The 16,884-nt window shown below is 38.3% G+C and overlaps 1 protein-coding gene across 10 annotated transcripts in view; it reads left to right on the forward strand.

The window, feature by feature from the left end:
• The window catches only part of Nbea (neurobeachin), a 525,226-nt gene that overhangs the window by 273,436 nt on the left and 234,906 nt on the right, over window positions 1–16,884 (forward strand). For all 10 annotated transcript variants that reach the window (XM_035451902.1, XM_035451904.1, XM_035451906.1 and 7 more), the window contains 2 exons: window positions 8,212–8,320; window positions 11,255–11,421. In XM_035451902.1, the coding sequence (XP_035307793.1) occupies window positions 8,212–8,320; window positions 11,255–11,421 (276 nt within the window). The remainder of the gene's footprint in view (window positions 1–8,211; window positions 8,321–11,254; window positions 11,422–16,884) is intronic.

A 16,884-nucleotide genomic window follows, 5' to 3' on the forward strand; every position in this document is an offset into this window, starting at 1 on the left:
ACAAGCTTCAATACATAGATTAAGAAATATTATGATCTTAGTTGAAGGTGATTTTAGTATTAACAACTATAAAGATAGTTTTCAGAATGAAAATGACAATCATTTAAAAGCATAAGCATGAATGAGGAGACAATATCTGCTATTGTAAGTTAAGCTACAGTGCTTCAAGATAGCCTTTATTCTAAAATGGCTTTTATCTTGACAACATTTTTAAGTCTGAAAGAACCATGCTAGTTGGAAGAGAATGCCATCTTAAATTTGACCTGAGGCACAGTTAAAAGACAACTAGACTGGGGGAGAATAACTCTAGGTTTTAGGACGGAAGATGGAGCTAGTGTCTGAACCCTAGCAGCATATAAACTGGGTGTGGTAAAACATGCTTGTAATACTTGAGAGGCACACAGAGGACAATTAGAAGTTCAAGGTGATACTCAGCCATACAGTGAGGCTAGTCTGGAAAATTTGTCTTAAAAATCAAACAAGAACTTGTAGATGGTTATGATATAGTGCAAAGCAGAAATACACTGAGCTGAAATCTGGAACCTAGTTGAAGAGAGGGAGGAATGAAGAACGAAGGGGTCTGTACCAGGTTGGAGAAACCCACAGAAACAGTTGGCCTGAAAAAGGGAAAGCATATCGACCCCAGACGCTCTTTGGGAGGCCCCCTGATCATGGATGCCAATGGGGAGGCCCATGCACTCCTGGGAGTCTCCGGAGGTGGAGTGGCGTTTTGCCCTGGTGTGTGTGGGGGACTTCGAGAGCCCATCCCACTTGAAGGGATGCACTCTGTCTCTGGACACATGGGGAGGGACCTAGGCCCAGCACAGGAAGATTTGGTGGACTTGGTGGAGCCCCGGTTGGGGGCCCTACCCTGCCTGGGGAGTGGTGGGTGGATGGGGTGGGGGGTAGGTTGGAGGTGGGGGAGAAGGAATGGGGGTGAAGGGAGGGAGAGGGAAATTACATGTGAAACAAGCCTGTTCCCTAACTTGAAATAATAATAATAATAATAATAATAATAATAATAATAATAATAATAAAGAAAAATGATATAGTGCAAAGGCCGGCAGGCATGTGGTAACAAGGTAACAAAGACCGCCTGCTTAGGAGGTCTTTTCAGTCATCCCACAGATACTGGATCTTTGCCACAGACTCCAGCAACACGGGGTCCTGTCATGAGAGAACTCTTGGTGCTCTGGGTGCTGAAGATTAGGCATTGTGTGCAGTGTGAGCACAGATTCAAGGAGTCAGCATGGAACCAGACTACCTTGTAAGGCTTCAGGCATCTTTTAAGAATGATGTAGCTGTGAGAATGGAAGACAGGAACACATTAGAAAGTATCATTTAGAAATTAGATCCAAAAGATTGTGATGAGAGAAGGGAAAACAAAACAAAGGACAGTCAGGTTTCTGGCTTTACTAAATGGATGTCATGTAATAGAGGTGAGCTTGCCCAAGGAGTGCAGTGCAGGAGGCATGTGGTTTGATGAGAGTGCTTTTGTTTTGGGTTACACTAAACCTGTGAAATACCTAGTTATAGAGGTTCAAAAGTATCAGAGTAGTTGGATCCTGAACTTTTCACAGAGCAAGCCTGAAGGGTTTTAGGTGAGTGGAAACTCAAAGGCAAACTTCCAATGCATGGGGTCCATCTCTTCACCTATATCTCCATGTATTTGCCTCTCTATATCTTCTGGAGTTAACTTAAATAGGCCACCTACATGACATCATCTCCAGTTATCTTCTTTGTCACTAGATTACAGGTCTCCACCCTAAAATTCTTTCCTTAAACTTAGATTTTATTTGCTGTATTAAATGTGTGTAAACCACCACATCTCTGCAACCTGGAATAGTGCCATAGTGTGTATTAGAAATTAGAAGTGTTTATGAAGAGATGAAGAGTAGTGGGTAGATTGATGAAATGCCAGTGTTGAAAAGACAGGAGAGAAGTGACTAAAGGAACCTCAGAGTTTTTGGGATGGTTTGGATAGGCCTTTGATGGGGTCTGTATTTATGTTTGCCTGCAGTCCAAAGTTAGTGGGAAGAAGGCATGAGCACACTCCCTTCTCTTTTCACTATGCTTGTAAAGTAGACTCTTTTCCCCTGCTCCCCAGCCCCTCCCTTTCCCCCTGATCCCCCTGAGCTCACTGGCTGTGTTTTTCTTATGGCTGTTTTCACAGTGCCTAGTCAGATATGGCACATCCTATTTTTCTAAAGATCTAAAATAAAGTTTTCTTTGTTTTGGTTTTTTTGTTTTGGTTTTTCGAGATAGAGTGTCTCTGTGTAGCTTTGGAGCTTGCTCTGTAGACCAGGCTGGCCTCGAATTCACATAGATCTGCCTGCCTCTGCCTCCCGAGTGCTGGGATTAAAGGTGTGTGCCACCACCGCCCAGCCAGTATATGAGTTTTATAAGAGCTACTGATACACAGTCAGGATGAAATGCTCCATTTATGTTGTTACATATTATACATACTCAGAATTCCCTAGTTCCCATCTGGAGCTTGGGTTATTTTTCAATTTAGAGATTTTTCTTGTGCAAATTCAAAATGTTAATGCTGGTTTCCAAAGGCCAGTATGTAATGACCATTTCATTCTTAGAGTAAAAGCACATTCCTTTGTTTATGTGCTACTGTGAGTACTCACTGTGTGCTGCATACAAATTCAGTACTTCAAATATGTGTTACCTCATTTGTCCTCTCACTTAGCTTGGCTGTTGGGCTGTGCATTTATTTGTCCTGATAGGAATGGAAATTAAAAACCTCCAAGTGGAAATTGTTAAAAATATTTGTCCTTAACAGCTACACCCATGAATACAGCCCATCAATCAGAGCCTGAGAAAGCATGTGTGAGTCAACTACAATTAACAGGAAAAACTAGCTGATAAATGTGCATCTTAACTAAAGCACACCCAGGACAGCCTGGAATTATACCCTGGATCATTTAAAAGAACCTAACAAAGAATCCTTATTATTAAAACAAAGCAAGGTTAGTGGAATGTAAAATTGCCTATAATATCTTAGCAATAATAATTAGAATTTAAATTATTAAAATATGAATTGAAGAGGATATATATAGGCAAGACATCTTAAAAATATGGGATGTAAGTAATCCTTTGAAAAGCATTAATCTTTTCCCTAAATAAAGTCCTATAACCCTTTTGAAAGGAGTATCAGATATAATTAATGAATTCACTGTAAAAATGCAGGATGTTTATGTTCAGTGCTGATATAACCTGGGCTTACAATATTGCAGCTTTCATTTTATGAAGGATAATAGATAAACTTTAACTCTTTAGGATCCTAAGAGGAAGAACTTTATCGAAGTGTTCATTAATAATTATGGGCTCACGTATGCCATTTAACATTTAAACTGTTAAGGTTTGGTTTGAGCTTGTTTCTCCAACAGACATATTTAGTGACTCACTCTCAGTCACACACACACACACACACACACACACACACACACACACACACACACCAGCAATTTCCAAAGCTGTGATTCTTGGAGCTAATGTTTTGGTTTAGTTTTTAATCATTAATCTCTGGACACTTGAAAACAGATGATGTTTTTCTTAACTATTCTCTTTCACTCTCTCTCTCTCTCTCTCTCTCTCTCTCTCTCTCTCTCTCTGTGTGTGTGTGTGTGTGTGTGTGTGTGTGTGGTGTGTGTGTGTGTGTGTGTCTGTCTGTCTGTCTGTGTCTGTGTGTCTGTGTGTCTGTGTGTGTGTGAGAGAGAGAGAGAGAGAGAGAGAGAGAGAGAGAGAGAGAGAGAGAAATAAATTATTAAATGCTGAGTTTTGTGAATAAGTGAGTAAAACTTATCTTGTGCTTTATAAAATTACTGTGTAGGGTTTTTTTTTTTGCCTTGATCATTTTAGATAATGTTGACAAAGTATATTTATTCCAAGCTGAAGTAAGTACCATTTACTAAAGGTTAAATTTCACATACTAGAGAAATGCATTTCACATTTACTTGTGTTAATTTGCTTTATGTTATTATAAAAGAACACTGGAAGCGGCTTGTTTATAAGCAAAAATTTATTGTCCCATAGTCCTCAGTGCTGAGAAGTCCAAGATCAAGGCTCATCTGGCAAGGGTCTTTTTGCCACATGCTCCCAAGGGTAAAATTTAAAGACAGGATGAAAGAAAGCAAGGGAAGGGTGCACTTGGTTTTGTAACAAACCTACTCTTGCAAGAGCATTAATCCATTCCTGAGGCCACAGCCCTGAAGACCTATTAACCTCTTAAAGCCCCCTCTTTTAACACTGTTGCAACAAAGTTAAGATTCAAGCACATAAACTTCAGGAAACATGTAAACCATAGTGATATTCAATCTTATTTGAATTATATTTTAACCATACTTAAAATATTTCTCTAGATACAATTGTATTTAGATATGTTTAGCTTTTGAGACAAAAATTTTAAAATGTTATTCTGTCTTTAACCATCCTTAGTCTAGGCCAAGGTTCTGAGCTCTCCTCCATACATCAGGGAAATAGAATAAGCAAGTGCTAAGTTGAGTAGTTCATGTGTTGATATGCAGAGAGCACAAAGGTGATTTTCCTCAATTGTACACAATACTTAAAAGCTAGCATTACTACTTTATAACATTCCCCTTCCCCATCTGGGAAAATACTGAGAAAGAGGTTTTATTGTTTATCAACTATAAATATAACACAACATATAACCCTGAAGGTTTCAGCACCTGTTACCTACACAACATTGAAGACACAGCCTCATTGAAGACTTACAAAGAACATCTTGTTTAGTTTCAGCAGAGAGAGAAATGCTTTTGCACATATTTCTTCTGTCCAACTAACTTAGAATTGAAAAGTTTGGATTTAAACTAAAGAAAAATAAACCTGTTCAAAGATTTCCTAGTCAGGATATTGCTAAGTACAAAATAAACATGTCAAAGCTCCCATGGTGTCATGAGTTGTGACTAAAGAGCACTTCTTTTAAGAGAGGGACTGAGAGCCATACATAAGTGGCCCTGGTGAATACTATAAGGACAGAAAGAGCCCCACTTTTCCCATCATAAGTAGCAGATATAAGCACGATCAAGACCATATCGTGATCCTTGTGGTTTATATTAATTACCCAGGCACATTTTCATGATGTGAGCTCTGAGCAGTAACTTACTTACTGCTTAGTGCTGATAGGGGTCTATAAAATTTATCAATGTATATTTAAGCATGTGCAGCTTTTACAATTTTTCCTTTCTTAAAATAGTTATTTATAAAGGGGCAACAATATAATAAATTTTGCTATTATCTAGACTTCTGTATTTGTAGCATAATGAAAGAAAAGTAGTAAACTTCACTTAACTAAAGAGCAGAGTTGATATTAATAAAGGATTTAAATATTTAATGAATAAAAATACCAACTTTATGCTTCAAACCTTCAGAAAATACGAAGTGCTTCCCAGCTCATCTTATGAAACTCCAACCTGCATCAAAGGAATTTCAAGAAATGAAACTTCCTATCAGTACCCATCATAAACGTGTGCATCATCTGTACATGGACTTATATATCATATTCATCAACCTGTGAAAATAATTCTACAAGAAAGCTGTTAATCAAAAATGTAGAGTTAGTGTAGCATTCAAAACTGTTACATGCTGCTCCACATGTACAGACCGAAAAACAACACCTGTGTGTGAGCATTCTCAGAGATATACTAAAGTGTGGAGTCATGCCTCTCATTCTTGAATTAGGACTGAAAGTGAACTTCCTGAATGTAGTGATGGTTATAGAAGCACAGCCAACACCTTGTCTAGTGGAGACAGACTAAATACTTCTCCTTCAGAGCCAAAGCAAGACAGGGATTTTTATATCATTCAGCACTTGTATTGGGCATTTGACCAGAGGTCTCATCTAGTTCATTTAGAGAGGCAATCTCAAGATGGCCGAACGAGATACTAGAACTACTAAATTAATCAAGAAAATAGATAGGATAAAAAAATCAGCATTAAAATACTAGTATGATAGCATGCTTATAAAAGAATTAAATCAAAAGTAAATCAAAATACTTAAGAATCTCCTCGTAATGTGTGCAAAAGAGTTGTATAATCAAAACTACAATGTATTTTATAAAAACTAAAAATTCAATTAAATGCACAATTCTGCTCTACCCATGGATCTTTCTGAACTGATAGCTCAGGCCTAAAGTCCTTGGAGAATTTTTTTTGTTGCTGCTGGTGATATTGCTTTATATTGGTTTTTTGTTTTGTTTTATTTTGTTTTTGTAGAGATTGACAAGCTGATGTAAATTTTTCCATGAAAGGGCAAAGGGACTACAAGACAATATAACTAGGTTGGATGATTTACTCTACTTGATTTTAAGACTTCTGGGAGGCCTGAAAACACTGCTACAAATGCAGCCTAAAGATACACACACACACACACACACACACACACACACACACACACACACACACACACACACGTATATATGTATGTTTGTATGTATGTATGTATGTATGCATATATATGTGTGTATATGCTTTAAATATTCTAACATCTCAATTGAGAGGTTCTAGAGTGTGAAGTTTGTAGATGGCAGTGTTGAATTGTAATGGTAAAGGCTGTATGCCAAATTGGTGCAGTATTAGTGTGGAGGTAGAAATACCAGTGAGAGAGAGAGAGAGAGAGAAAATTTGTATCTTACAAGTTAGTGAGGAAGTCAAACTCTGGATCTTCAGGCTGTACCACTATCCTGTTCTGGCCTTTGTCTGTCTTGTCTCTTGGATTTGGCAGGCTGCTGGGGGGTTATTCTGTGCTGCTTGAGACATGAAGAATCCAACCTGAGTAGTCCTTGGGATGTGAAATTTGTTTCCAGTGTTGGTGGAAATATATGGCCTCAGTTCACTATGCCAGTTACACAAATAAAACCTACAAGAACTACAGTGTTCCTTCAGTTGGTCTTCCTGGTACCAAATTCCTAGACTACCCAAGCCAGATGAAAAAATCCCAACCTTTAAATCTGCGTGGTTTGTGCTTCTCTGACATTGAAGGATATGCTCACCTCCAGTCTGTTGAGGCATTTGTTTATGTAGATTGCAGCATTCTTACTAGCAGAGGTGGAGTACAGAGGATACTCTCAGTGCTGCAGCTGAAGGGGCAGGGAACAGCTCTCCTGCTCTCATGACCCTAGGGGGCCACCTCCTCCACCTGTCTCAGGCATTGATGGGAGGAGGTGAGGGCCTTTCTCCTCTGCCCATGCTACCACATGTCAGATGAGTAATGGGGAAAGTCCACACACACACACACACACACACACACACACACACCATCAGGGCTGGGTCACCCTTACCTCCGACCACCAGGCCAGCCAGGTCTGCAGTGCTGTCTAGGTGAGGGGCCAACTTTCCTGGGTGATGCAGCTCTCTGCCTGTTGTAAGCATTAACGGCAAGGGGTCAAGGAGAGCATCTCTCCCCCACCTTTCTCTGTGATCTTCAAGGTTTTTCATGTGATATGGGCTGCAGCATGACATCTGACTCCAGAGAGAGTCCCAAGAAAGTCAAAAGCTGCCAGACATCCTATGCCATTCACCTGATTCACATGGCATCCCTTCCTTATTCTGCTGTGCACAGGAAGCTACAGAGCAGGCTACTAAGAAAGTAGAAGTGGGAGTGTCAAAGTAATAATGCAGAAGAGTTGCCATTCTAGAGAGAACTGCCTCAAAGAAAGAAGATTGAGGGAGGCCCCCAAGGGTCAGAGTCACAAGATCTCTAAGACCGGTCACTTTGAGGAAAGCATATTGCTGAGCACACCAGCACGAGAGAACACTGGGGAGGCTGATAATGCTGGGGGTACTCAATGGTTCATGCCACATACTGGAAACCCAACAGTATCTGCCTGTTAAGATCCAAAGCTGCGGAAATAAGGTTGCAGAAGTAGCATTTGACTGTCCATTACATTAGAAAAGCTTTAAGTTTTTAAGAAGTAGCTTAATAATGTGCCCTACTGTTGCATTTGTTTAAAACTTTGTTTTATTGTAGCTCTAAGAATTTAGAAGTCCTTCAGGCCTATCATTTGCCTTGCTAAATGTGCTACAGTTATAATTAAAATATATCCTCTCCTTTATAATTGCTTTACATAAGTTTATTCATAATTTTTGAAATAGTAAAATTGTATTATAGTAAAATAATTGGACAGCCCTCCCAAGAAAAAAGCTATCAGGAAATAGTAATTGCAATGATATTTGTCCTTTCAGATTGTTGTGCCATGCTATGAAGGACCACATAGTTCGTGTTGCTAATGAAGCTGAGTTCATCTTGAACAGACAGAGAGCAGAGGATGTACATAAGCATGCAGAGTTTGAGGTAAGGTTGTAAAGTCAAACATCACCTATTTGCTACCTGACATATGACAGACCTAAAGAGAAAATACCACTGAAGGCATTTTAGGCCCTGCTTTTAAAGTTTTTCCTCAGTGTCAATCAAAATACTGATACATTTAAACCTTGTCACTCTGTCATGTTTCTTCACTGTGTGGGGAGAAGGGGCTGTAAAGACAGAACCTTGAGATTCTAAAATCCTTGTTTCCAATCTATTAGAGCTTTACATAACAGCTAGTACATGGATTCTTGATGTGATTTGGTGAATGAATGCATATGGGTTTCAACAGATCTAATGTTTTACTATATTAAATACAGCAGTTCTGTATTTCAGGTCACTCAATTTTTAAAGGAATATTTCAGAAATATGTAGATGGTTTAATAGTTGGCTTACATAGGTTCCTAATGGTCCTAGAGTTAATAACTGCAACAATTCATTTTCCTAGTGCATCATACCAATAAGTGAAGCTATAGAAGAAGCCTGCCATTCTAGCTTCCATGGGGTTTTTATCTCAGTAGAGCAGCTTACTGAGTCATGCACATTGATGGACTAGGTCTGGTGATCTCTGATCTCAACAGCTAAAAAGCATGAGACAAAAAAATAGCTGTTTTCACTTTCATACACACAGCTATTCCTTGATTGATCAGATGAATAGCAGATACTTTATTATGGCATTGTAAATACTGTATTTAAAAAACTGCTTGAAATATCAATAAAAAAGTGTAGTGACAGGTAGTTTACCAAAGTTAAGTTTCATATCACTTCAGCGATAAAAATGTTGGATGTCTACCAGGGTATTGTGCAGTATTTTGTATGGCTAGAAAAAGTGAATTATCTATTTTTTGAAGAATATATTCATATATAAAATGTCAGAACTCAAAAGAATCTTTAATGGCATTTCAACTATGGTAGTAAATACGATTTAGAATTTTAACTGAATTGCCTGGAGGATCAATTTTGAGGCAATCATGTTTCTACTAAAAAAAATTAAGTTGTTTTGTGTGGATATAGAAGACCAATATTTGTCTTATGAAAAATTTCAAATAAATTTTCAGGCATGCAGATATTAGCTGTGACCTTTAGCACGTAATTAAATAAACAGGCATGTTTAAACAATGAAACAAGGGCAGTGTTTCTTTTCCACTTGTTTATTACTGTCTCACATAGGGAATTTTTTTTGTAATTGCTCTCCTAACCACAATGGTTATTCAACAATCCCAACATTCTGCCTATGGACATTTCTGTGCATCTGTGGCTTCCCTAATAGAGAAGTAAGATTTTCTCAGACTCACCCCAAGTGTCACTTTTTTTTCTGAAATAGTGCTGAGTTTAGTCCTCCTGTGGGACTGAAGTAGTGAACATGAAGGCTGGATGTTTTTAAGACTCAGTATCCACAGTGTATACTGCCAGTATAAGTCTAGCTTTGAGAGAATAGTCACTGTTACTTAATGGATACCCTCTGGTTTTTTATTTACTTCATATTAGAATGTTAGTAAATTCAATGGTATGTGTGTATCTATGTGTATATGTATGTGTGTTTCTATGTGCTTATGTGTGTATGTGTCTGTGTTGTTCTTCTATGTCTGTCTGTATATATGTGTGTGAAGGGAGTGTGTGTGTGTGTGTGTGTGTGTGTGTGTGTGTGTGTGTGTACTAAATCAGTTATAAACTATAAAAAATTGCAGAAGGTATGATATTTGACTAGGCTTGACAATTCTCTGTAATCATCATAGAACCCTGAAGTTAAAGGGAAACATACTTCATTTGAGCTGGGTACTTCACAGTTAAGGTTTTTTCTCAGTTAATACTGTAATAGTTAAGGAAGAAAAATGAAAATTTAATTTTACCCTCCAATGACCTAATGAAATATTAACCTCATTATTGCAGCAGATCTTTGTACTAATTGGTGATTCCCTGTACAAAAAGATAAATTGGAAAATGAATTAATCCTTCTTAGATTACTATTCAGTTCTTTCTCCTGAAGAGAGAGCTTGTCCAGAGTGTGTGTCAAGAGACGGGACTATGTCCCCATGCCTCCTATGCACAGTGATGACAACTGGAGCTGGAAACATGTATTTTCTTACATGTTTGAGATGTAACGCTCAAATCCCAGCCTGAGCCAGTCTGCACAGTAGCTACTCTAAAACTCCAGTCTCCTTTCAGCTCTGTGTCAGAGATTTTCATAACAGGGTCTGTTGATCATCTGTGATGCTAGCATCAGGAAGCAGGAATAAGATGCAGATACAACAACTGATGACTGTGGAATTGGGAAGATGAGATAAGAATGATTCTTGTGAGATCTTTTGACGCATTAAATATTAGAGTTAGGAGCAAACACTGGGAAAATCTTGTCTCAGCCTTTCATTTTACAGATCAAAAATTAAGTGCAAAAAAGCAAACAGAGTGCTTAAAATGTGAAATAAAATCCCAGTCTGCTAAATGTCTAAGTAATTTTCCTTCTATATTGTACTGTATTTCAGGAAGCAAAAGAATTATATGGCAAATGACAAGATATTTGCTTTCAAAGTAATTATTGGAATATATTTTTATTTTAAGTGAGGCATGGTAAATTGGTTTGAAAAAGTAGACTTAAGTTTTAGTGAAGCATTTCTTATTTTTTGAAGCATTTCTTCTTAATGATTAATTTTGACATGAATCCAAATTTTAAAAAGTGAACCAAAGTATAAAAGTCATTAATTAAGTTAGCATTTTAAAAAATATTTTACATATACTTTTCAAAAGAGCACATTGTTTTCCAATATGAAAGGCAGTTCTGCTACAAAGTCTTAGACAATGTCAAATGGGGGATTTAAATTCAGTTGTTCTTCGCTTAAGGGTAGAACATCTTCCCTTAAGGGTAGGCATCATTTTTTCATTCTTTATAGTAAGTGTGTTCTTACTTGTTGCATGCCTTCACAGTCACAGTGTGCACAGTATGCTGCTGACCGAAGAGAGGAGGAGAAGATGTGTGACCACCTCATCAGTGCTGCCAAGCACCGTGACCATGTGACAGCAAACCAGCTAAAGCAGAAGATTCTCAACATCCTTACCAACAAGCATGGTGCCTGGGGGGCTGTTTCACACAGGTGAGTGTGGATGGGTGTGGAGGAAGAGAGTAAGGCATGGCAAACCATACAAGAAAAAGTAAAACCCATTTCACCATGACCATATTTATTATTTAAATATAATTCAAAATATGAAATGGACTTTAATTTATTAGTTCAAATCTTCTTCATCATAATAGTTTAGATGAGAACCTAAAAGATGTTTTGGTTTGTTTTGTTGGTTGGTTTTTGATTTTTTGAGACAGGGTTTCTCTGTGTAGCCCTGACTGTCATGGAACTCACTCTCTAGACCAGATTGTCCTTGAAACTACAGAGATTCATCTGCCTCTGCCTCTGCTTCTTCTCCCAAGTGCTGGGATTAAATTTGTGCACCACCACAGCCCAGCTAAAAACCTAAATGTTTTGAAATTCTCTCTAATGCCACTAATTTCTATTTCAGATTAATATATAGTAATATAACATTTACTTAGTCAGGAGTGTTAGGTGTAAGATGTACCTCTCCTTTTAAAGGACATTTAAAATTAAGTTTATGTCATTTTATCTTTTATTGTATATGCTAATGAAATATAGTCACTTACTGTAGAGAAGTGATCTTTCACTCTCCATGCAAATTTAGGTATTTTTCATCTCAAATTATATTTATGTTGTCATAGCATAATTAAACCAAAATTGATCATTTTTGAAATATAAATTTTCTGTTTTCTGAAGTTCATGGGCATATAAGGTGTTTTGTTTTGTCTGTACACAGTGTTCTCCAAAACTCTAATGAAAAGGTCACTGTGTTTAAATTGCCAATGTCATCTTTCTTATATCTCTCTTTTATTGAACCTGTCACATGTTTTTACTGAATTTCCAGCAGTTTGGTGATTTGTAGAATATAGACTGGATGCAACTGTGAAGCATTCTGGAAGAAGTGATTCTGTTAGAGGATACTTGACAGTCTGTCCTGGGCTTGCAATAAAGATTTAAGAAAATCGTAGTGTTTTTGTATTTAAGGTCATCCTATAGCCTAACATCTAAGAAAAAGACTTGACATTTATTATAACCACATAGTACCCATAGATGTTACTTTCAGGAACTGCATTATCTCCTAAGGCTCTTCATTTACAAGGCAGACTCCATCAATCAAGAGACCTACCACATTGGTGTTAGCCCTAGGCATGCTCCACTTTCTGGTGGCTCAGCCTTGGCTGCATATCTTAACACCTTTCAAGTGGAAAATACACGATGCCACTATGTCAGGGAGGTGGTGCACAACCTCATGCCACACAGGATTGCCCTTTGTTCCACCCTTAGACAAATCAATCTCAGTTACATGTCTTATTACCCATCTCAGGGGCCAACTCATCTTTGATTCTGTCTATTCCTATACAGGTGCCATTTGTGTGCCTTTTTCTGAGACATGAACATGTGTCTGTTCACCCTAGAGAAGGCATCAAGAACAGACGAAAGATGCAGTTATACCCAAGTCTAGCTTCGTGACTGACTCTAAGTTAGTTGGGGATGTTTAACAGGAGCATACATAAGTGAAGAATTACTTCCATACAATGACAATGACTCATGCAAGCTACATTTTTGCAGCTCCCTATACAACTTGAAACAGAATGCAGATCCGAGGCCTCCTCTTCCCAGTAACTGTCACTGTCCATAGAGCTATGAAAGGCACTTGTGAGTCCTTTATATTTCAGGAGCTTCCTGAGTCTGTTATGTTTTCTTTACTCCCTGAGTTCCCTTCCAGAAGGGGCATACCAGTTCAGAAGAAAGTCCATCCAACAAATACCAAAAGTCTTTGTGCCTGCATGAAACTACAGTCAGCAATGTTTTTCTTAAATAGTTGTGTGCAAGCCTAGTAGCACTTTACCTATATTCCAATGGGAATTGTGAATTTCTCAGTATGTCAGGGAAATATTATAAATATTATAAATATAAATATTTATATATATATATATTATAAATATTATAAACTAACAGTTGCTTTTGAATGCTTTCCTGTGATGTTACAAATGTAGCTTCTGGGACCAATGAGACGGAAAGCTCCCAACTCTGAATACTTAAATTTGACCCCTTGGCCTTTTTCCTTGGCTGCGCTTAGTATTCTCTTTATTCTGTAGATTTGGTGTTTTGATTATTATGTGTTGAGGGGACTTCTTTTTGTGGTCCAGTCTGTTTGGTGTCCTGTAAGCTTCTTGTACTTTCATAGGCATATCCTTCCGTAGGTTGGGGAAGTTTTCTTCTATGATTTTGTTAAATATGTTTTCTGTACCTTTGAGCAGTGTTTCTTCACCTTCTTCTACACCTATTATTCTTAGGTTTGGTCTTTTTACGGTGTCCCATATTTCCTGGATATTTTGTGTTAGGGATTTGTTGGACTTGAGGTTTTCTTTGGTTGATGAATGTATATCCTCTAGCGAGTCTTCAATAGCTGAGATTCTCTCTTCCATCTCTTGAATTCTATTGGTTATACTCACATCTTTAGTTCCTGATCGTTTATCCAGCCTTTCCATTTCCAGCATGGCCTCATTCTGTGTTTTCTCTATTGTGTCTATTTCAGCTTTCATGCTTTGAACTGTTTCAAGAACTTCCTTCACTTGTTTGGATGTTTTTTCTTGCCTTTCTTTAGATTCTTTAAGAGATTTGTTTATTTCTTGAATTTTTTGGTTTGTCTTTTCCTCCATTTCATGTAATTTTTTGTTTGTTTTTTCTTCTATTTCTTTAAGGGATTTTCTTGTTTCCTCTTTAAAGGTCTCTATCATCTTGCTGAGATAATTTTTGAGGTCCATCTCATCTTCATGCTCTGTGTTGGGCTTTTCAGATCTTGCTGGAGTGGAGTCCCTAGATTCTGGTGGTGTCATATTGGTCTTTCTGTTGTTGAGTGAAATCTTATTCTGTCTTCTTCCCATATCTTCTTTTAGTGTCTCTCTATCTCCTCTTGTGACCCAGTGGTGTGTGGGGGCCAGGAATTCAATGTCCACAACTCTAGATGGTCTTGCCTCTCCTGGTAGTCTCCTCACTCCATGTGGATGGTTGGCAGAAAGAGATGGAAGAGTGGGGTGTTTCCAGATTCAGGGAGCTCCTCCTTGTCTGTGTGTGTCTACCCCAAGCAGGCAGGCGCAGGCCCAGGGTGGTTGGGGTGAGTGATGGTTTGGGTGGGGGTTGGGTAAGGGCAGAGGCTCACTCACCTCGTTCCTGGGTCGGTTGGCGGAAAGGGAAGAGTGGAGTGCTACCAGATTCAGGGAACAGGGAGCTCCTCCCTGCCTGGACGTGTCTACCCCAAGCCAGCAGGCGCAGGTGGGAGGTGGGGGGGGGTGAGTGATGTTTTGGGCGGGAGTTGGGTAAGAGCAGAGACTCACTCACCTAGTTCCTGGGTCAGTCCGTGGAAAGGCTATTTTTATAATCAAAATAGAACTATAGCACTTTCCTCCCTCCAGCCCCTCCCTTCAACTTCTTCCATGTTCCCCCACTCTCAAATTAACAGCTTCTTAATCTTTGATTATTATTATTACATAAGTATGTATAAATATGCATGAATATGTAAAAGCAATCTGCTGAATCCCATTTTTGTTGTTAGTGTGTATATGGTTTCAGGGATGGCCACTTTGTATTGGATAACCAATTGGAGGGCTCATGCCTGTGAAAAGCTAATTTTCCATCTCTTGGCAGTCATTAGTTACCTGTAATTCTTTCTGTAGGAACCCAGTGAGATCTTCTCCTTACCCCATTAGCATGTTTACTGATATTATTCCAGTCTTGTTTAAACAGCCATTTCTAGCTGACTTCCTGGTGTTTTGACTCTTAGAATTTTTCTGTTCCCTCTTACATGGTGTTCTCTGAGCCATAGATGCAGGAGCTGTGTTATAGATGTGTCCATTTTGACTGGAACCCTCACAGTCCATTGATATCTGCATTGTGTCCAATAATGGTATTCTGTGATGGTCTCCATTTGAAGATGAGTGGTAGCTACACTTATCTGTGGGTGTAAGAATAACTTTTAGAATATAGTTAAGAATTATGCTGACCTAGCTAAGTGGCAATAGTAGATTCTTTTCTAAGATTCTTGAACTCGTTAACTGTGGGAAGCTGACCAGATTTCTAGTACCAAGTAGGAGTTCTCTCCTGTTGATTGGGCCTTAAATCTAATTAGACAGCTGTTGGTTACCCCAGACATGTGAGTGCCACAATGCTGGTCATTGTTGTGGTTCACAGGTGTCATCTGGCTAGGGAATATTAATTGCTTCCCTCCCTGATATGGGATGTCCTTCTGTACATATGTTTCTCTTATTGGATGATGAATAAAACATTGTTTGGCCAATAGAGACAGGAAGATAGGCGGTACTAGGAGATGAGGAGAATTCTGGGAAACGTAGGCAGAGAGAGATGCCATGTAGCTACAAAAGGAGTAACAGGTCTGGGCATTCTCCAGTAACCCAAGACCATGTGGAAATACATAGATTAATAGAAATGTGTTAATAATTAAGACAGAGCTAGGCAATAAGAAGCCCTACCATCAGCTAACAGTTTTATAATCAATATAAGTCTCTGTGTGCTTATTTGGGGCCAAATGGCTACAAGATAACTCCAGCAACACTTCCCTTGGAAGGTTATATAGTATTTTCTGGTACTATAGAAGCTAGACCAGAGGCAGGAGTCTTTTACATGAGATATAGCCAAAATAAATTGAGTCCTGTGCCCTAAGTGTACAGTGTCTTCAGCAATAGGTGCTTACCAACTACCTCTGAGAAGCAACCAAGAATAGCAGCAGTATTGTTTAGGATAGTGTTCTCAACCTGTGGGTAATGACCCCTTTGGGGATCACATATCAGATATCCTTCATATTAGATATTTACATTATGATTCTTAATAGTAGCAAATAAGTGTTATGAAGTAGCAACAAAATAATTTTATGGCTGAGGGGGAGTCACTGTAGCATGGGGAACTGTATTAAAGAGTGGCAGCATTGAGAAACACTGGTCTAGGGAGTGCTGGGACTACCCTGTGAATAACCATTTAAAATCAAGTTGTTAGTGCCTGATATTGGGGCTTTTATTAATCTGTGGTTCTTGTCAGGAGTATTATCAGCCCAAGAGCTATAACGTGTGGTGTGTGTGTGTGTGTGTGTGTGTGTGTGTGTGTGTGTGTGTGTGTGTTTGTACATATTTACATTCCAGACTTCAAGATATAGTCTTGTACTATAATATAAAACAATATGATACTGGCACAAAAACAGAGATGTAGACCAATTGAATAAAATAAAAGAGCCAAACATGAGTACTTACAACTCTAGCCATCTGATATTTGAGACAAAAAACAAAACAACAAAAAAATACATTTCTTACATTAAAAAAAAGTTGAAAAGCATTTTTTACTTTGTTTTTTGGGGAGTTTATTGATTTATTTTTTATATTCCAAACCAATTTTTGACAAAGGTTCCTGATAAAACTCCATGTCTGCATGCAGTAGAATGAAATTATATCTATATATATCACC

This window comes from Cricetulus griseus, assembly GCF_003668045.3.
Source record: "Cricetulus griseus strain 17A/GY chromosome 1 unlocalized genomic scaffold, alternate assembly CriGri-PICRH-1.0 chr1_0, whole genome shotgun sequence".
NCBI classification, from domain to species: Eukaryota; Metazoa; Chordata; class Mammalia; order Rodentia; family Cricetidae; genus Cricetulus; species Cricetulus griseus.